Consider the following 19,759-nt stretch of genomic DNA (forward strand, 5'->3'; position numbering starts at 1 on the left):
TGAGTCTGGAGTAGAAACATCCAGAGCCACCGTGCACAGGCGTTTGCAGGAAATGGGCTACAGGTGCCGCATTCCCCAGGTCAAGCCACTTTTGAACCAGAAACAGCGGCAGAAGCGCCTGACCTGGGCTACAGAGAAGCAGCACTGGACTGTTGCTCAGTGGTCCAAAGTACTTTTTTCGAATGAAAGCAAATTCTGCATGTCATTCGGAAATCAAGGTGCCAGAGTCTGGAGGAAGACTGGGGAGAAGGAAATGCCAAAATGCCAGAAGTCCAGTGTCAAGTACCCACAGTCAGTGATGGTCTGGGGTGCCGTGTCAGCTGCTGGTGTTGGTCCACTGTGTTTTATCAAAGGCAGGGTCAATGCAGCTAGCTATCAGATTTTGGAGCACTTCATGCTTCCATCTGCTGAAAAACTTTATGGAGATGAAGATTTCATTTTTCAGCACGACCTGGCACCTGCTCACAGTGCCAAAACCACTGGTAAATGGTTTACTGACCATGGTATCACTGTGCTCAATTGGCCTGCCAACTCTCCTGACCTGAACCCCATAGAGAATCTGTGGGATATTGTGAAGAGAACGTTGAGAGACTCAAGACCCAACACTCTGGATGAGCTAAAGGCCGCTATCGAAGCATCCTGGGCCTCCATAAGACCTCAGCAGTGCCACAGGCTGATTGCCTCCATGCCACGCCGCATTGAAGCAGTAATTTCTGTCAAAGGATTCCTGACCAAGTATTGAGTGCATAACTGTACATGATTATTTGAAGGTTGACGTTTTTTGTATTAAAAACACTTTTCTTTTATTGGTCGGATGAAATATGCTAATTTTGTGAGATAGGAATTTTGGGTTTTCATGAGCTGTATGCCAAAATCATCCGTATTAAGACAATAAAAGATCTGAAATATTTCAGTTAGTGTGCAATGAATCTAAAATATATGAATGTTAAATTTTCATCATGACATTATGGAAAATAATGAACTTTATCACAATATGCTAATATTTTGAGAAGGACTTATAGAGCAATTAAGGAAACCAGCAAAATGACCAGCACCAGTTGCTAATAGTTGTTAGACTGGTCACTGAGTAAATGATTAGCATATCCTCCTGGTTCTTGGTAAGATCTAAGATACTCAATAAATGCTTCAATCAGTTTAATTTCTGAAAACAATCCATTTAATTTTATTGTGGTTATCTTGATCCAGTACTCATTATGACCACTGACCAAACCAAAACCAGCAAGTGCTCCTGCTTATTGATATTTATTAGTCATACAACCATATACATTTCCAATAAGTTGAGTTTAGAAAATTACATAAAACATTGTCCAAAAACCTTGCAGAAAAATCTATAGTTTTGTTTTCTGTACATTGGCTTCAAGAAAATTTGATAATGCATTTTTATAAATTATAGAAGTTTATTCAGTTAGGGCACAGGTTTAGTTTATTGTGAAAACAGAACACTGTGACACGACTGAAATGAGAAATCTGCATTTATCATCTCGTCGTTCACATTTGATCCTGTCTTATACAGATGGCTTAACATAGAAACTGTGAATTTAGGCTGGTAAATATAAACACATTAGAAACTACTAAAGTCTTCACTCATAACTGGAGAGACTTTCTCTCCCATCCGTAAAATGAGATCTGCTGAATTCCACTGTACTCGTCCATGCCAGGAAATAGGCACAAAATACTGCTGTCTTTTGGAGATAATGTATGACGCAAGCTTAGAACAAAATAAAAACTAAAATGAAGTATATACACTGTCTGAACTCTATTCATCCTCTTCCTCCTTCACCTTTTTTTTCTTCTTTTTCTTCTTTTCTGTTGACTGAAATGTAAAGACGAAAGCAGTTAAAAACAAAGAAAAACATCACATCTGTAATAAATTATTTTATAAAATATGTGAAGTTTACCTCACTTACTGCCACCTCCTCTTCCCCCTTTGGCTCCTCGGGTTCCTCCTCTGCCTTCTTATCCTTCTTTTTCTTCTTTTTCTTGGGAGTTTCTGCTGCTGCTGTTGTTTCGGTCTCTTGCTCTACAAAACAAGGAAGAAAAACTGTTTGAGCATCATGGATCTTTGAAGACATCTAGATAAGCATTTCCCTAAAATTCGCGCACCTTCTGTCAGTGATTCCTTTTTGGGCTTTTTGGATTTGACCACCGGAGTTACAGGGCTCTGTTCACTTGTCTCCCCCTCGACCTCCTCAAACTTCCTCTTTTTTGAGGTGGACGGAATCGTCGAGTCGCCAGAAGGGTCATATATTTTTACTTCACTGAGTTAAAAAAAAAAAAAAAAAAGCATGTAATATTCCCATTTAGGAAACAAAAATCCCATTTGTAAAAAAGACAGGAATGTGCAGCTCCTTACCTCTTGTGTTGGTATTTGTCTGCTTTTGCCATTGCTTTGCCTGTTCCGCTGATTCTTCGGATCTGTGGAGCAAAATCAAGAGTTTAGGGAAATTTTACAAAACGGATTTCAAACAAAAAAGAATGCTGGGTTGAATGCTAGATTGATGTTTTATTGGTCTGATTTTCCTTGTTCTTTGCCACTGTCAGGAGATCAGTCTCCTCAGATAATTGAAGCTGAATAAATAAACAAGTCTGAATGTTGTGTTTGTAAACCATACACTGCCTTGGCAGAAAGCCAGCACTGCACATCAGCATGGTGGTGGTCGCATCATGATATGGGGATGCCTTTTAACCCAGCAGGGACAGGGCTGGTCAAAGCTGGTTAGAACATGGATGGAGATAAATGTCGGAATATTGTGGAGGATGCTGTTACAGGCTGAAAAAGACTGGGCAGAAAGTATTCATACCCCTTGTCTTCTTTTTGAAGACATTTTGTTACATAAGAAATTCTAATGTACTGTCAAGATTCCTGACAGAAACAGCTACAGTCCTGTCGGCAATACTGAGGAGTGATTTACCTTAAAAATGAGACCGACCGGCGTTGAAATAAACATTTAAGGTTCCTAAGACTAAGTTCTGGGGGACAAAGGTTGATGGTGGATAATAAAACGAAGCGCAGCTATTGTACTTACTCCTTTCTCCTCCAACTGTCGCAGTCTAGCCTCCAGCTTGGCCCTGTTCTCTACTCCCATTTCTGCATTTGTGTCCTCGCCGAGAGCATCGTATCGAATAGCCAGGGCTGTTTTAGCTGCCAGCATTCTGGAAATCTGGACATTATACAACAGCAGATCATGTATGCACTTTCTAACTTTAGGACAGAAATTACTGGAACAAGTAATGCCACCCTGAACTCACCTTGCCTTTGTTCTTAGCTGAAGTCTGACCCACTAAAGATGCATGATATATAAGACCATACTTTGGAGTGTCTTTGTGGGTCTTCAGGGCTCTAAACAAAGCCTTCTCTGCTCCGAGGATCTGCACTGTGGAGGCTGGGTGCTTTGCCAGATTCAGAAGGGATCCTAAACATAAAGCAAGAAATCAGTGAATGAAGAACATCTTTCTCCTCAGAATCTGCTTATAGGGACTCCTTATGACAGCTCAGATGAGGTAGTGACTTAAACCCATCAAACAAATTCAGCAAAATGACACGTTGTCGTTATCATCACTGCTGTCACTTATAAATGCATGGTTCCTACAGTCATGTCAACAATCATCCTTTGCCAGACTTCCTCAGTCCTTCACAATGAATTTATGACAAATGTGGAGAAAAACAGAAGAAGACTGACAGATGGGCGGACAGATAGACAGAAGGGCGAATGAAAAATCAGACAGACAGTTGGATAGATGGACTAATAGATGGATAAACTGATGAACAGAGAATGACAGAGCAATTGCGAATGGATAATGGACAAATGGATGACCTGATGGACGAGGGGATGGATGAAAGGGCGAATGGAGGGATGCATGGAGGGATGACTAGATAGATAGATGCACTGATGGGTGAAACAGATTTTTTGATTGATACAACCTTTAGGCAATGGGACAGAGAAACAAATACATGGAAATAGAAAGATTTTCCATCCTCTTTACACTTGAACAAAATGCCAGACTCTTCAAGACAGTGCAGGAACCCCGTGAGTGGTTTATATCCAACTTACCAGCATGCGAGATGAGGCGTGCGCCGACCAGCTCGCCCACCATTACTGTCAAGTTTGGGGCGATGGCCATCATTCTGTTTTTTAAGTAGTCATAGAGCTGAGCACGGTACTCTGAAATCTCAATGACCTGTGGAGAACAGATCCATGTTACAGAAACACACGGTTCAGCAGGAGGCCTCACAGGCCCCCACTGCATTAAACTGGGACTGTTCAGAGGAGGTAGTGACTGACCCACATGAACTGTTTCAGGATAAAGACAATGGTCAGTATCATCACCACAGCCACTTCTATCATGGTAGCACGTTAGCTCTGGTGGACTCGTACCTGATCACACAGGTGCCGGATGTTGCCTATATCCTGCTCCGAGACTTCGGTTCCCATGGAGATTTCTGCAGCTAGTTTGACCTCTGCTTCAATCTCCTCTGGGAGGATCTCTGACAGATCAGTGCTAGACACGTTTGTACGGTCACCTGCAAAGGAAAGAGTTGGCCACTTTTTTTTAAATCTACATTTTCTAAAGAAGTAAATAAACAAAAAAGCAATCGTTTTTCAGTCCAAATGAAGCTTACCGACTTTGCGGACGCTTTTGCAATATGCCAGATTGTCCGTGATGACCTTTCCCAGCTCAGGGAAGTGCCAGCCATACCACTCTCTGCAGCGCATGATGTAGTTGTTGAGCTCCTTGTCCAGGTCATCCAGAAGACCTAGAGACATGGGAAAGAAACACAAACTCACATCACTTACACATACAGAAATCCTTAATGAGCAGTAAAGCTGAAGTACAGTTCCTTGCAAAAGTAATTACAGCTTTAAAATTTGGGGGTACACCCCACCAACTTTGCACATATAGAGCAAACAAACAAAACAAAAAACAGTAACTCTCACACACTTACAAATGGCCTGCACAATCATTGTATCCACCTTGTCTGGACTGAACTTGAGCTTGTAACGGGATAAACTAGAAACAGATGAGAAAAAAAAAAAAAACACCCAGTTAACTACATGTAGCATTTTCTGTTAAATAAGATAAAACGACCAAAGAGCCTCAGTGGTAGTGACGAATGCTGAGGAAAATCCACACAGATATTTCAGACAGCAAAATGTAATCATAGGCAGCAGCCGCTTTATAACTTCCTTCTGCGTGTTACCAACCTGTGAGCCAGGCCCAGTGACATAGCACTGAAATCCCTGGGAGGAAGTCCAGAGATGAGGCCCTCCATCTGGGCCCTGATGCACCTCATGAGCTCAGCCACCACGGGGCTGTGAACGCAGCTCAGGTCCAGCTTTTCCTAAAAATAAAATTCTCTATGAGACTACTCCTCCTGAAAGCACTTCAGTAACAGTCAAATTGTTGCTTACTTACTTTAATGACTCCACCCAGTTTAGCATCACTAATGGCCAGCTGTTCATGAGCTTCTTTGGCTACAACTTTCTTCAGAACCTTCTTCAAACTCTTGCCAAGTTTTCCTTCAACAAGGGCGGTGGCAGCTTAGCAACAGAGGTGAAAAAAAACAAACCTGTTATTATAAGCATGTCCAAAAAATAAGAACATAAACAGTCTTTATTATATTTCTATGCTGGATACACCTCATTGCAGAAGTATTGATATAAGCTTGACATGTTCAAATTTATTGCAAAACTCTAAATTCAACGTGTTTGGTTTGGATTTTATGAGACAGACCGACACAAATTAGTCAACATCCACAAAGCATGATGCTACCAGCTGAGATTTAATTAAATATAAAACTCATCTGATTACTAATCAGATGAGTTTTAAGGACAATTAATTTGGGTAGAAAACTAAAGGGTGGCCGAACACAAACACAAGCCACAGTTTTCAGATTTTAATTTGAAGTGTATTGTTGGAATGTGAGAAGCGTTTAAAGGGTATTAATAATTTTTTAAGGCATTGTGTATAATATGGTCTCAGGAGTAGTGACGATTTAGTGGAATACCTCATGTTTACATCAGAAAACAGACATACATCACAGACCAGTCTTCATGTAAAAGTAAAGCACAAACGAGCACATTGCAGTACCTGCTAAGGCCTCTGTTGTGTCCTGGAACTTCTCAAAGTGCTTCAGTTTCAGTCTGTTGATGGGAAAAAAAATAACAACTGATGTCACTTTTGTCAACAAAACAAAACCCCATCAATCCCTAGCAGCCCACTAATTGGATTAGGTGGGATTACAATGTATACAACGTCTAAACATACATTTTGTTGGCTTTTTCAGGAGTTTCAAACTCCTTATACAGGCTGTCCACTTGCTGCAGCTTGGATTCATCGAGGACCTAAAAGACACATGGCAACCGGACATTTACAGACGATAGGAGATCAGATCAAAACTTAAAATAAAAACCTTCTACAGATTCAACTGGCTGAGCCTCCTTCTAAAACAATTTCCAAATCAACCAGTACAACTGTATAGCATTAACGTTAGAATTGATTTAGGTAGTATGCACTTTGATCTGAAAGTGCCTATATGATTGTACTGGATTAAAGTAGACTGAATTTTGGGCCATTTTTTTCCCTTAATGCAGCTGATAAAATGTCGGGGTAACCTTGATTTAAGGGAAACTGCTTTTAGTTGAGCTACTTGAATTTTGACTTACAATCCCTAGTGCATTAAGTAGTGATCAGAAAAACATGAATATCCTGACAACCCTGGTGGGCTGAAATTCCATCACATTGAAGACAAAGTGGTTGGCAATCGTTGATAAAGTGTAAAAAGTGTGCCTCTACTTTGGAGCACTGGAATAAACGGGTAGATGAGGCTCCATGTGCGCACGTGGTTACAGGCCCACCGCAATGCTAGCTCTGGGTTAGCATGCGTATTGCTAATGACAAACGTGAACACGTAAAATATAAACACAATGTAGCATTCTTGAACCTGAAAAGCACTTTTACTACTTTAACTGCATTACGCCACACGTTACTGGAAATGCAAATCCCAATCAACTGCAGGTCACAAGTAATGTTGCTAATCGAGGCTAACCCTGCATGCAAAAAGTCTCAAAATCTGAACGCTCCATTTATCTAATAGGAAACAAAACTCATTTTCTTACTTTAAAAATGGCGTAGCCAGCAGCGGTCTCAAATAGCACTAACATTTTGTCAACAGTCCTGTGTATCTATTTTGAAGCTCCCCTGCTAGGAGAGCACTGAAGTTTAGCTTCTCCTCAGACTGTTTCCTCAACACGCGGTGCAGAGAGCTCAGCAAGAGAAACTGCCGGGTTGCCAGGTCCGCTCGCATGGGCGGAATAAATACACGATTTCATCAGTTTCAGTTGTATTTTAGAACTGTTCCTTCTCATAAATATACCTGGTGATCTATCTATCTATCTATCTATCTATCTATCTATCTATCTATCTATCTATCTATCTATCTATCTATCTATCTATCTATCTATCTATCTATCTATCTATCTATCTATCTATCTATCTATCTATCTATCTATCTATCTATCTATCTATCTATCTATCTATCTATCTATCTATCTATCTATCTATCTATCTATCTATCTATCTATCTATCTATCTATCTATCTATCTTAAAATATGATTAAAACTATATATATTAAAGAAACCTACATAGTGAGCCAATGAACAACATATATACAGTACAGACCAAACATTTGGACGCACATCATTCAAAGAGTTTCTTTATTTTCATGACTATGAATATTGTAGATTCACACTGAAGGCATCAAAACTATTAATTAACACATGTGGAATTATATACTGAACAAAAAAGTGTGAAACAACTGAAAATATGTCTTATATTCTAGGTTCTTCAAAGCAGCCACCTTTTGCGTTGATTACTGCTCTGCACACTCTTGGCATTCTGTTGATGAGCTTCAAGAGGTAGTCACCTGAAATGGTTTTCACTTTACAGGTGTGCCCTGTCAGGTTTAATATGTGGGATTTCAAGCCTTATAAATGGGATTGGGACCATCAGTTGTGTTGTGCAGGAGATGGATACAGTACACAGCTGATAGTCCTACTGAATAGACTGTTAGAATTTGTTTTATGGCAAGAAAAAGCAGCTAAGTAAAGAAAAACGAGTGGCCATCATTACTTTAAGAAATGAAGGTCAGTCAATCGAACAATTGGGAAAACGTTGAAAGTGTCCCCAAGTGCAGTCACAAAAACCATCAAGCGCTACAAAGAAACTGGTTCACATGAGGACTGCCCCAGGAAAGGAAGACCAAGAGTCACCTCTGCTGTGGACGATAAGTTCATCCGAGTCACCAGCCTCAGAAATTGCAGGTTAACAGCAGATCAGATTAGAGAACAGGTCAATGCCACACAGAGTTCTAGCAGCAGACACATCTCTAGAACAACTGTTAAGAGGAGACTGTGTGAATCAGGCCTTCGTGGTAAAATAGCTGCTAGGAAACCTCTGCTGAGGACAGGCAACAAGCAGAAGAGACTTGTTTGGGCTAAAGAACACAAGGAATGGACATTAGACCAGTGGAAATCTGTGCTTTGGTCTGATGAGTCCAAGTTTGAGATCTTTGGTTCCAACCACTGTGTCTTTCCACCGTGTCTTTGTGCGGCGCAGAAGAGGTGAACGGATGGACTCTACATGCCTGGTTCCCACCGTGAAGCATGGAAGAGGAGGTGTGATGGTGTGGGGGTGCTTTGCTGGTGACACTGTCGGGGATTTATTCAAAATTGAAGACATACTGAACCAGCATGGCTACCACAGCATCTTGCAGCGGCATGCTATTCCATCCTTTTTGTGTTTAGTTGGACCATCATTTATTTTTCAACAGGACAATGACCCCAAACACACCTCCAGGCTGTGTAAGGGCTATTTGGCCAAGAAGGAGAGTGATGGGGTGATGTGCCAGATGACCTGGCCTCCACGGTCACCGGACCTGAACCCAATCGAGATGGTTTGGGGTGAGCTGGACCGCAGAGTGAAGGCAAAAGGGCCAACAAGTGCTAAGCATCTCTGGGAACTCCTTCAAAACTGTTGGAAAACCATTTCAGGTGACTACCTCTTGAAGCTCATCAACAGAATGCCAAGAGTGCGGAGCAGTAATCAAAGCAAAAGGTTTGAAGAACCTATAAAATAAGACATATTTTCAGTTGTTTCAAACTTTTTTGTTCAGTATATAATTCCACATGTGTTAATTTATAGTTTTGATGCCTTCAGTGTGAAGCTACAATATCCATAGTCATGAAAATAAAGACAACTCTTTGAATGAGAAGATGTGTCCAAACTTTTGGTCTGCACTGTATATATATATTTATCCCAAAGGGAAATTAAAAGAGATCATCAGACCGACTATTCAATTGAATAGTGTCAGTTTAGGCATAGCCATGCAATCCGCACTGAATGCCGCACCTTTTTGATTTTTTTGTAAAAGAGAACGGAAAGAAAATCATTAATCATTTCCTTGCACTTAACAATTATGCACTACTTTGTGATGGTCTATGACATATTTAAATAAAACAAAGTTTGTGGTTGTAACATGACAAAATGTGTTTTTACAGCTAGATCAATGTTTGGGGAAGTGAAGGTCATGCTTTCAAATATTACAATGCTGTCCCAGGCTAGGTGGTGGCAGCATAATGCTGTGAGGCTGAGGTGCTGCCAGTGGTATTAGTTAACTGCATAATGTGGATGGAATGAAGATGAATGATTACTTTCTACCAAGGCTTGAAATACAACCAAATCAACAGTCAGACATTTGAAACTTTTAAACCATTTATTCTTCCAGTAGGACATTGATCTCAAACACAAATTAAAACAAGTTTAGAACATTTTTAGGATATCTTTAGAAATGTTTAGTATAAAGCTGACTTACTCAAGGCTTCTGTTACAGTATTTGGGGAAAAAAATCAATCCCACAATCTAAGTAATAGGCCTACACCGCAAATTGTTGATAAAATAATAGCATTGTTCATTGTGTTTCATGGGAAGATCTATTTACGAAAACATACACGAATAATCAAGATGAACTATAATCAGTAGGGTCTGTCTTTAGCTCCCACTCTAACGCGGTAAACTTCGAGAGAGTTGAAATTTCCGATATTTCTGAACGTGGCATAGGTCTTTCCTGTTGACACGGAAGTGACGCTGCAGTGCAAACATGTGCGCCCGAGAGCTGCGTGGAGAGGAGAAATTTTAGTTGTGTTTACCTGAATATTAGCAAAAGCGGTAAAAAAAAAAAAAAAAGAAACAACGTGACCGACCGAGAGAAATGAGTGAACCTGAACGCTATCCGACCCCGGACTTCAGCTGTCCTCCACCGAACTTCATGCAGCAGCGGCCCCGCTCCAGCAACTTCCACCCCAGCATGTGGAGCTGGGGAGAGACGCCCTCTGAGCTCAGCTGGGGTCGCGGCATCAACCAGGGTGGCTATCATTGGGGGGAAGCGGCAGGGCCTGCTCATTATGGACCCAAACCTCATTTCAGTCAGTATATCACACAGTTTGTATTTCGATGTTTGACTGAGTCCATCTTCGCAGCTGTGATATGGTTGCCTCTCCAAGTATGGAAAATGTTTGACAGTCGCTGTTTGTTACTCAAAGCGTTAAGAATATCTTGGTCACCTTCTAAAGATTTTAGGATTGATTCGTGCGAGTGTCGTCTAATCGTGGTTGTCTTCTCAGATCTAAAATCTGGCGGTGAGTGGTATCAAGCTGGACATCCAGGTGGCAGACAGAACCACAGACCTCCATATCAACATGGCAAAAAGGTGACCTGTCCATTTTTCTTTAAAAATGTGTGTTAACATTACATTGTCCTTCAAGGATATATTTTACCTCTTAAACTTTTTCACATTTGTTTAATTAAAACCCCAGAAATGAATGGATTTTACTGTAAGTTTATGTCATAGACCAATTTTAACTTACACAAAACTTAAATGTAAATGAGTAGGATTCAAGGTTTTACTCTGATACCCTTAATAAACCTTAGTCCAACCAGCTAATTACCCAATGGAGTCCAGTGGCGTGTACATCACTGAATGTCACCGTGAAGTGAAGAAAAAAAACCCACATCTCTATCATGAAACATGGTGGTGGCAGCATCATGCTGTGGAGATGCTGTAAACATATGTATTCCACACTTTCCAGATTTTTATCTATAAAATAATGTTAAAAACCATGTATGGGTTTTCTTCCACTTCACAATTATGCTCAGATCTGTTGATCTGTCAACAAAAAATCCCAACAAAGTACATTGAAGTTTGTGGTAGTAACATAAAAAAATGTTAGACACAATAGTGTCTTTTCTCTTGATCGGATTTTGACTTGATACACAGCAAAGGAACAGGAAAGAGCCGGAGTATTCCCATTACTGCGACACCTGTGACCGGGGCTTTAAAAACCAACAAAAGTACGATGAGCATGTTTTTCAACATGTCAAGGTATTTGACCTCTATTGGTTTGGGTTTTTTTCTGCATGTTATGTTTGATTCATAACATATTTTCTATTAAACATCATCAACAGTGTTCTGTATCTGACTGCAACTTCATGGCTCATGAAAAGTTGGTCGCCATGCACTGGAAAAATGTAAGTAGGCTAAATCTCTGTGTGTGACTTCTAGGGTTTTCCGATTTCTAACATGTCCACCATGTCTGTATAATAGAACCACGCACCAGGGGCCAAAAGAATCAAGCTGGACACTGCAGAGGAGATTGCTAAATGGAGGGAGGAGAGGCAGAAGTTGGTTCATACATGATTTTTGATATTTTGCCTCCTGTAACAACCTGTTCCTGTTGTTAACTTGGACTCAAATTTCGGTTTTTACAGAAACTACCCAACGCTTCAGAATATCGAGAAGAAGAAAAAAGTAATGGAGGTGCGGGAGCAGACTGGAGGTGTTCTTGAAACGGCTCAGTTTGGGTGAATATGTGGATTTTATGCATTTTGTGAATCTTTTCCCTGACATTTACAGGTTCTTTTCAAATTAGAATATCAATGTAAAGTTTTTTTTTATTTCAGCAATTGAATTTAAAGGTGAAACTAATATTTTATATAGAATTATTTGACAGAGACTGATATATTTCAGCTGTTTATTTTTGTTCGTTTTGATTATTGTGGCTTACAGCGGACGAAAACCCCAAATTCTGTTTCTCAGAAAAATCAAATAAGAATAATAAAAACAACATTTTATTACAGCAACGTAAGACTATTAATAAATATTTCTATGCACTGTACAGTATAAGCAGCCAGCACTTCATTGCGGCTTCTTTTGCATCAAGCATGAAGTGGTCTGTTCTAAATTTGGACTTGACATAAAACCAGTGGACCAGCACCAGCAAATGATATGGCTCATTTCAATGAAAACTTAACAAAGGATCTCAAACACTTGGATCATGTGCTTCTCCCCTCTTTATCCAGACTAAGGGATCACTGATCAACAGTTCGGTGCTTTGTTTTGCTAGTCCGGGTAAGACACTTCCGATGTTGGCTTTGGTTCAGGCTGCAGTTGTCCCTGTTACTTGTGGACATTTTTCTACCGAATTTTTTCCTTCCACTCACCTTTCTATGAATAGGCTTGGATGAAGCACACTGTGAACAGCCAGCTTCTTCAGCAATGACCTATTGTGGCTTACCCTCCTTGTAGAGGGTGTCAGTGACTGCTGGACAGCTGTTAAGTCCGTCTGTTTTCCCCATGATTGTGTGGACCATAACATCTCTTTGTAAAAATGTCTATATGTCGTTTCCTATTGATCTTCTCCAGTTTTCAAAAGAAACTGAATTTGGGGTTGAGATTAGGTGTTATAATTATCAAAATGATCAAAAATAAAAGCTTTCTATGCATCACTGTGTAAAGAATCTTTCAAGTATGGGTTTCACTTTTTGAATTGAATTCATCAGATTCATTTTTTCATTGTCCGTTCTACTTTATTGAGATGGGGATGTAGGATCCATATATATTTGGCCATTATCCCATTTAGTTCAGCCTTGCACTACTGAGGCCCAGAATCCACCATATTACCTGGCACGTATCTGCTTATATCATGTCTTCAGCTATTTCACTTCCTGTTCCTGCCAGGCATCTTTGTTGTTGGTTGCCTAAATTGTAAGACCCATAAATCTCCTGAGCCCAGCAAAATATGGAGAACAAACGGGAACACACCCAGGAGAAACGTTTTGCTTAATGAAATTGTATATTTTGTCTCAGGCGAATGAGAGGCAGAGGGAGAGGCAGAAGCCGAGGTCGAGGCTGGGGTAACAGAGGGTTCAGAGGGCAGCACCAGGAAGCACTACTCCCAATAAACAGCACCACTGCAGAAACCCCCAAACCGCTCAACCATTTTTCCAAGGGGGGAGATCCACTGGGTGTGCTGGCCAGTACTGACCATGGTGAGTATATAAGTTAGCTGCTAATACTTTGATAATGAATTTCAAGAATAAATATCATAAATGGAAGTGATGATTATAGATGTTAAACTTGTTTCTGTTGGGCTTCCAGATTCTGATAAGGATGAGCCATCTCATGAACACACTACAGCTGGCCTGGTTGTGGCCCCGAAACAGATGAGCTCAGCCCTTGGGTCCTTATTGGCTAACTATGGCTCTATGAGTGAAAGTGATGAGGAACCAGAGGGTGAGCTCATGGTTTTCTTATAAACAATTAATATATGATGTCTTCCTGTGGTTTTTTATGTTTAAACATATCTTTGCATTGTAGCTGCTCCTATTCTGAGAGCCAAAGAAGTGGTTCGTGAAAACCAGGCCCTCCTAAATGGAATCACACCAATGTCTCGGGACAGTGGATCCTCTAAACATGTGGAAAAGCCCAGCGAGACTCGTACAGTTCCTCACCCAATGTCTGGTCCTAACATCCGGGATGACAGAAGAGGAAGAGGGGGTAGAGGAGGCAAGGGACGGAGATGCCGAGATGTGCCTCAATCACGTCGTGCTACCTTACTGGAAATGGTATAGCCATCTGAGATAAAACTGGCATAAGTTTAACAGATGCACCAAAATATGTTGTGATCGTTCTAGTGAGCAAGCATCACTAGTGATTGGTTGGTTGGAAACACAACATACTTTTTGATCTGTGAAGGCCTTGTACGCGCATTAGTTCATCAAATGGTTGCTATTCCTTCTGAAACGGTTTGCCGTTCCCGCCACCAGTTTGATTGCCCTTTCACTTCACCCTTTAGTTTACCAATCAGTTGGTCCACCCCACTTGTCACATCAGCAAGCCCTGTGGTTCAGCAACAGGTTTTTTCCGTCTGTCCGTTTATCCATCCTTACTTTTTATGGTTTTTGCAGGTCCCATATTTAATGTCTATCCGCTTCGAATTTGGCTAAAACTTGAAAGGAGGCCTCTTGAAAGTGAAGTCTGTATGAGGTTTTAGTGGGAAAAATTGGTAGGATCCTTGATGGGCATGTTTCATTGAATTGGCGAAGAAGTAAATTGACCCAGGGAATACTTCAGTAGATTCAATTAAGGCTGAACAGATCAAGGCATAGGTGATCAGTTCATAGTAACTAGCAAGTACTAACGGTACTAAAAGGGCTAATCACTAAGATAAGATTCTGAAAACACTTAAATGCTTGTAATTATAGTACTTGAAGAGAAATTTGGAATCAGCTAATCTCTGTATTTTCAGGTTGTAGCTTTACAAAAACTGTCGATCGGAATACTGACACAAACCTCTGATTGGTGCATCTCTAATAAATTAGGTCATTGTCAACTTGGTCCACCTTTTTTTAAATTATTTTCTCTGAGTTCTAAATATTTCCAATTAATGATGAAACTTTTTTTTCCCCCTTCTGTGTAGTTATTGGCCCCAGATATCCGCCATGAGAGGAATGTTCTTCTGCAATGTGTACGGTATGTTGTCCACAACCAGTTTTTCGGGCTGGAGAGCAGATGTCAGGACAGAGAGGAGATGAAGCACAAAAACTTGCCAGCTTCTGCGACCATTGAGCATGAGCAGAGTTCAAAAGAAATGCCCATGTCCCAGCCAGACTCCACTGTTCATGACGAGAGACATTCAGAAAGCATAACTGTCCCGGACACCGGAGATGTTGAAGGTTTAAACATTGAATCTGCTGGGAGAACTGAAGCAGGTTCTGCAGATTCTGTCCAAAGTGTTGAAGAAAAGACTGCCACTGCTCACATCAGTCAAGATCCCACCAGCACAAATAATATCGCATGTAAATCTAATATCTATGATGATGAAATATGGGAAATGGATGAGGCTGTTCTTTGAAATAATATTTATTTTTTTAAAGATATTAGATTGAGGTATATAATTATTTTTCTTGTAAAGAGAATCATTTTGTTGCCTTCTTTTTTTTAGGTGGACCTATTAGTTTTTTCTTTTTTGTAAAATAAATGACAAGTGTAATTAAACAACTCTTGAACTGTGAACGTTTCAGGGTTATGTGCAGTGTAGTGTTATGACAAAATGTAAAAAAAAAAACGGTATAAATACATTTTTTAACGCTCTGTATGTATAACTTTGAATGGAGGAATGGAGAAAACGCACAATAAATCTGAATCAGTGGAACCAATTACTGTTAAATCATTGACGTTTTTGACAATTTCACGGTGGAAAAAGAATAAATAATTAAATGCCCTAACGTAATATAGTAGTAAAGGCTATGATGACGTTAAAGTACTTAAAATACTGATTCACACTCATGAAACAACTAATTAATTACTTTAGGATAGAATGGGGCAACCGTTGGCTTAGAATGGGTGTAGGTTTGATATATAGTTGGTGAAAGTTGTCTGAAGAAGTCATAGGCCGTTGGAAGTGCAAGTGGCTTCGCCTGCTCCGTCCTCCTGTACTGCCCAAAGAAAAAACAAGCGCTCCCACCGCATGCGCAGTCGCCTAGAAACCACCTGGGCTGTCGGTTTTAATGTCTGCGTAGTAACGGTAAAGTTGACTAACGGCGTGTGGGTCAACAAGCTAAATAAACCACGCCGCACTTTCTTGGCTGCAACAAATAAATACCTGCTTCTGTGGCATTTGACGACTAGCTACATTATAATTGCAAAGCCATACCTTATGGCTGGAAGGTGTGTTCGAGTTGACCCTCCGCTTGTAGAATTCAGGGATGTAAAAGTTGGGGAAGTTTACAGGAAGACAATTAAGGTCACAAATATTGGGAATGTATCGAAGAAAATATTTGTTCGGAAGCCCGAGTTGAAGGTAACGTATATAACATTATATGACAATGAAATGTAGTTATATAATTATATATCCTGAGCTTTAAGCAAATTTGCGTATGAGCTAACTAGCCAAAATTGCAGTAAAAACGCGGCCAACCGTTCGTTAACTTAGCGAACAGAAGTTTCTCGAAAAACAGTATTTGCCCCCTATAGATTTGTTTCTACTTTTTTGTAAAAACGTCAATGTTATCATAATACAATTTGACATTGTCAGACAAACACAACTTGAAGAAATGGAAAAAGTAGTTTATTTGATTTATGTAATAAAAGTTATCCAACCCAACCTGGCCCTATGCGAAAAAGTAATCGGTCCCTTTGTTAAATCTTGAATTAATTGTGACTAACTGTATTTTTTCAAAGCCGAGTTCACAAGCCTCACCCGGGTCTGATAGCTACGACGAAGTACTTGGAGAAAAAATTAGGAGGTAGTATTTTTTATTGTTTTACTTTAGACGAAATCAGTTGGAAAAAGACATCAAGAATGATGTGGAAATGAGGAAAAAGTCGAAGTCACTTTATGTAAATGAGCTTGAAACGTTATAGGTAGAATAAGATTTAATACCAAAGAAACTTTCTTTTTTTAGCATATAAACATCAAGTGGACATAAATTGCCTTTTCTTAAAATATTTTTTCCATTTTATTATCAATATTTTTACTTTAATCACGAAACAGAATATTTACTTTTTTTCAAATATATTCTTCTTGAAATCCGTTCTTGACTTTCTTCCTTTGTGAAAAGAAAAACAATAGTAAAAAACATCCAACTTTTTTAGTTCTTTCATAACTGTTGTATCAATAAATCACTTAAAAAGAACCTGTCTGTTAACACGAAGTAGGTTAACAGATCTTAAAAAGCAACACATCATGCCCCAATGTACAGAAATTCAGAAATGGATGAGAAACACAGAGTTCCAGGAAGCCACAGTGACAGATATTATCCATATAGGGAGAAAGCATGGACCAGTTGTGAACCTTCCTAGGAAAGGTTAGCCTACCAAAATTATTCCAAGAGCACATTGACTACTGGTCCAGGAGGTCAAAAAAGAACCCAAAACAACATCTTAAGTACTGCAGACCTGACCTCCCTCAGGTAGTCAGTCAGTGTGCATTAGCATAGGCACCTGAACAATGGAGCAAGTGGAGCAGCTGCTCCCCCATTTTTTAAAAGTATGGGTGCAAATTTATATTTCTGCTCCTCTGTCCAGTTCAGTCTTTATATTTTTACCAACACTGAGCAATGATTGACTCTTCAAAAGGTACAAGGGTTTCCTTTCTTAATAATTACAGTGCCTTACAAAAGTTTTCAAAGACCTTGAAGAAGAAACCACTGTCCTAATGGGGAAAAATAGTGGAGGCAGCATCATGCTGGGGGATTCTTTTCTTCAGAGGGGAGAGGGAAACTGGTCACAATTGATGATGGATGGAGATAAATACAGGACAATTCTGGAAGAAAACATGTTAGAAGCCGCCAAAGACTTGAGACTGGGCAGAGATTCGTCTTCCAGCAGGATTTGTGTGATTTAGATTCCCACATAATCTAGGTAAGAATCTGTGACAAAGCTTGAAAAATTATCTTTACAGATGCTCTCCACACAATCTGACTGAGCTTGACCTATTTGGTAAAGAACAGGTATTGACTTATAGGGGGGTTAATTCAAAAAGTGCCACTATTTGAAAATTTAAAAAAAAGGATGTTAGTGGTCTTTATTCAAAGTAACTGACAGGAAAGAAGGCAGAGAGAGAAGGAGATGGCATGTAGGAAATGGCTCGAGACCAGTATTCAAACCCAGGGTAGCCTTATTGAGGACTAAAGGTGCACCTGCTCTACCAATTAAACTAAGACTGAAATAATCAGATTAATTGTGATTAATCCATTATTGAAATAATCGTCAACTAATTAGGTAATCCAGTAACCGTTAACTTCAGTGTTTATAATCTGTTATTCTTCTAGGGTGCCACTGTACAACTGGCCAACAGGACTACAGATGAAAACTAGCTTTTGGCTAATTCTGGCATGTTACAGGTGTACTCTTGTAGATATGCACTGGTAAATAAATAAACTGGACTATAACAACTCTTAAAACATGCCATTTGCTGAAAGAACAACCCACTCAGAGCAGCAATTAAGCCAAAAGTGTACAAAAAATATATGCATTTTGCATTTAAAATGAAAAACCTTCCTTGTAAATATGCTCTATCCAGAACTCTCATGGCATTGCTTTAGCTTCACCTGGTTTCAATTCTGTAAAAAACTCCTATTAAACACTTTGTTTTTTGATTATTAATCGATTCATTGGGAAAAATAGTCAACAGATTAATCGATTAGCAAAATAATCATTAGTTTAAACCCTAAACTAAACCACACAGCATCCCTAGATTTTCATTTTTAAAACATTCTGGAAAACCATGTGTTTTCATAATTATATGCTAGTTTGTGTTGGCCTATCACATAAAATCTTAATACCATATATAGTATTGAAGTCTTTGGTTGTAAAGGCAAAAATTTGAAAAAATTCCAGGTATGTGAATACTTTTGCAGGCACCATTTTTAGCTCATTTGCACTTAATGTGATATATTTTTTCTTTATTCCTGTTCCTTGAAGTTCTTTAAGTTCATCAAATGGAGTCAAGCTGGGTTTGTGCCATCAGGATTTTCTGTCAAAGGCATTCTGGAGTTCACTCCAGAAACTGAGGAGGAAGTCAGAGATTCCATTCAGATACAGATAGATGATCAGGAGATCCTCCTGGTTCCAGTGGCAGGGTGCGCAATACTCTAAATCAGATGTATAACAAAGCTGTTATTAGCTACAATTGTCATTCATGGCTGCATCTCTTATATTGCTGCATCTCTGGGTTCAGATTTCCCAGTACTTGCTCTCTGGTTATGGACTCATTGCTAGACTTTGGATGCATTGTTGCTAGTAGCCAAGTGGTCAGCAAGCTTCATCCGATTACCAATCAGGGATCAGCACCTGGTAAGTGAATTGTTCTTTATTTGACAGGTAATTTTATATGACACTTATATTCATGCAGGCTGTATGCCTTTGTGTGTGTTATTATTGAAGGTGTATTCCAGGTGGAGTACAGTGGTGGAAACTCCTCCCTCGGTTTCTTACCGTCAAACGGAGTTATAGCAGCTGGCACCACCCAGTGGCTGAAAGTAGAACTGCGTACAGACAGACCTGGGCAGATTGATGACAAAGCTCTGTATGTTCACCTTTAAAACCACTGGCCAACATTACTGTGAATGTCTAGCATGTATTAAAGGAACCAGGAACTACATAAGGGGGTCATATATATTTCAAAATATTTGTATTTGATATATATGTTTTATAATTAGTTTATATTACACGTTTGTCTGTAGAAAATGTATTTTGGGTCTATACCCAAACGGGATAATAACTGCTGTGATCTTGCCTTGTTTCTTCCTGAGGGTGAAACTTCAGAATTGCTCAACTGTAGTTCTCAGTATCAGGGCTGAGGTTGTGGAGCAGCATCTTGAGGTTTCTGACCTGCAGGT

The 19,759-nt window shown here is 39.7% G+C and overlaps 3 protein-coding genes and 2 non-coding genes across 9 annotated transcripts in view; 2 read left to right on the forward strand and 3 right to left on the reverse strand.

Annotated features, from left to right (window-relative positions):
* Positions 1 to 1,247: 1,247 nt before the first annotated feature.
* On the reverse strand, positions 1,248 to 7,301 carry nop58 (NOP58 ribonucleoprotein homolog (yeast)). 2 transcript variants are annotated; one of them, XM_047354831.1, is made up of 15 exons: positions 7,140 to 7,301; positions 6,289 to 6,365; positions 6,112 to 6,164; positions 5,437 to 5,561; positions 5,226 to 5,362; positions 4,967 to 5,031; positions 4,643 to 4,777; positions 4,398 to 4,543; positions 4,074 to 4,200; positions 3,271 to 3,434; positions 3,048 to 3,182; positions 2,375 to 2,436; positions 2,125 to 2,279; positions 1,929 to 2,041; positions 1,248 to 1,834 (listed from the first exon to the last, which is right to left on the reverse strand). In XM_047354831.1, the coding sequence occupies exons 1-15, from the start codon at positions 7,182 to 7,184 to the stop codon at positions 1,778 to 1,780; spliced, it is 1,596 nt and encodes a 531-aa protein (XP_047210787.1). In that variant the 5' UTR covers positions 7,185 to 7,301; the 3' UTR covers positions 1,248 to 1,777. The 2 variants fall into 2 exon arrangements, with proteins under 2 accessions (XP_047210787.1, XP_047210786.1); XM_047354830.1 differs by having other exon boundaries at positions 1,920 to 2,041; positions 7,140 to 7,300.
* LOC124861988 lies at positions 3,507 to 3,589 on the reverse strand. Its single transcript, XR_007036819.1, has one exon. It is a non-coding gene; the product is annotated as a small nucleolar RNA SNORD11B (small nucleolar RNA).
* Positions 4,277 to 4,357, reverse strand: LOC124861989. Its single transcript, XR_007036820.1, has one exon. It is a non-coding gene; the product is annotated as a small nucleolar RNA SNORD11B (small nucleolar RNA).
* A 2,844-nt stretch (positions 7,302 to 10,145) lies between the features above and the next one.
* On the forward strand, positions 10,146 to 15,574 carry nufip1 (nuclear FMR1 interacting protein 1). The gene is made up of 10 exons (XM_047355596.1): positions 10,146 to 10,503; positions 10,702 to 10,787; positions 11,355 to 11,459; positions 11,543 to 11,605; positions 11,682 to 11,758; positions 11,846 to 11,938; positions 13,224 to 13,405; positions 13,515 to 13,649; positions 13,734 to 13,981; positions 14,836 to 15,574. The coding sequence occupies exons 1-10, from the start codon at positions 10,290 to 10,292 to the stop codon at positions 15,268 to 15,270; spliced, it is 1,638 nt and encodes a 545-aa protein (XP_047211552.1). The 5' UTR covers positions 10,146 to 10,289; the 3' UTR covers positions 15,271 to 15,574.
* A 352-nt stretch (positions 15,575 to 15,926) lies between these two features.
* Positions 15,927 to 19,759, forward strand: part of LOC124861780 (cilia and flagella-associated protein 47-like) — a 60,914-nt gene continuing 57,081 nt past the window's right edge. For 2 of the 4 annotated variants that reach the window (XM_047355712.1, XM_047355713.1), the window contains exons 1-5: positions 15,927 to 16,218; positions 18,843 to 19,000; positions 19,099 to 19,214; positions 19,305 to 19,446; positions 19,673 to 19,757. In XM_047355712.1, coding sequence (XP_047211668.1) covers positions 16,075 to 16,218; positions 18,843 to 19,000; positions 19,099 to 19,214; positions 19,305 to 19,446; positions 19,673 to 19,757 — 645 coding nt within the window. In that variant the 5' untranslated portion in view covers positions 15,927 to 16,074. The remainder of the gene's footprint in view (positions 16,219 to 18,842; positions 19,001 to 19,098; positions 19,215 to 19,304; positions 19,447 to 19,672; positions 19,758 to 19,759) is intronic. The other 2 variants (XM_047355714.1, XM_047355715.1) reach the window with 1 other exon arrangement.

This window comes from Girardinichthys multiradiatus, chromosome 24, assembly GCF_021462225.1.
Source record: "Girardinichthys multiradiatus isolate DD_20200921_A chromosome 24, DD_fGirMul_XY1, whole genome shotgun sequence".
Lineage (NCBI taxonomy): Eukaryota > Metazoa > Chordata > Actinopteri > Cyprinodontiformes > Goodeidae > Girardinichthys > Girardinichthys multiradiatus.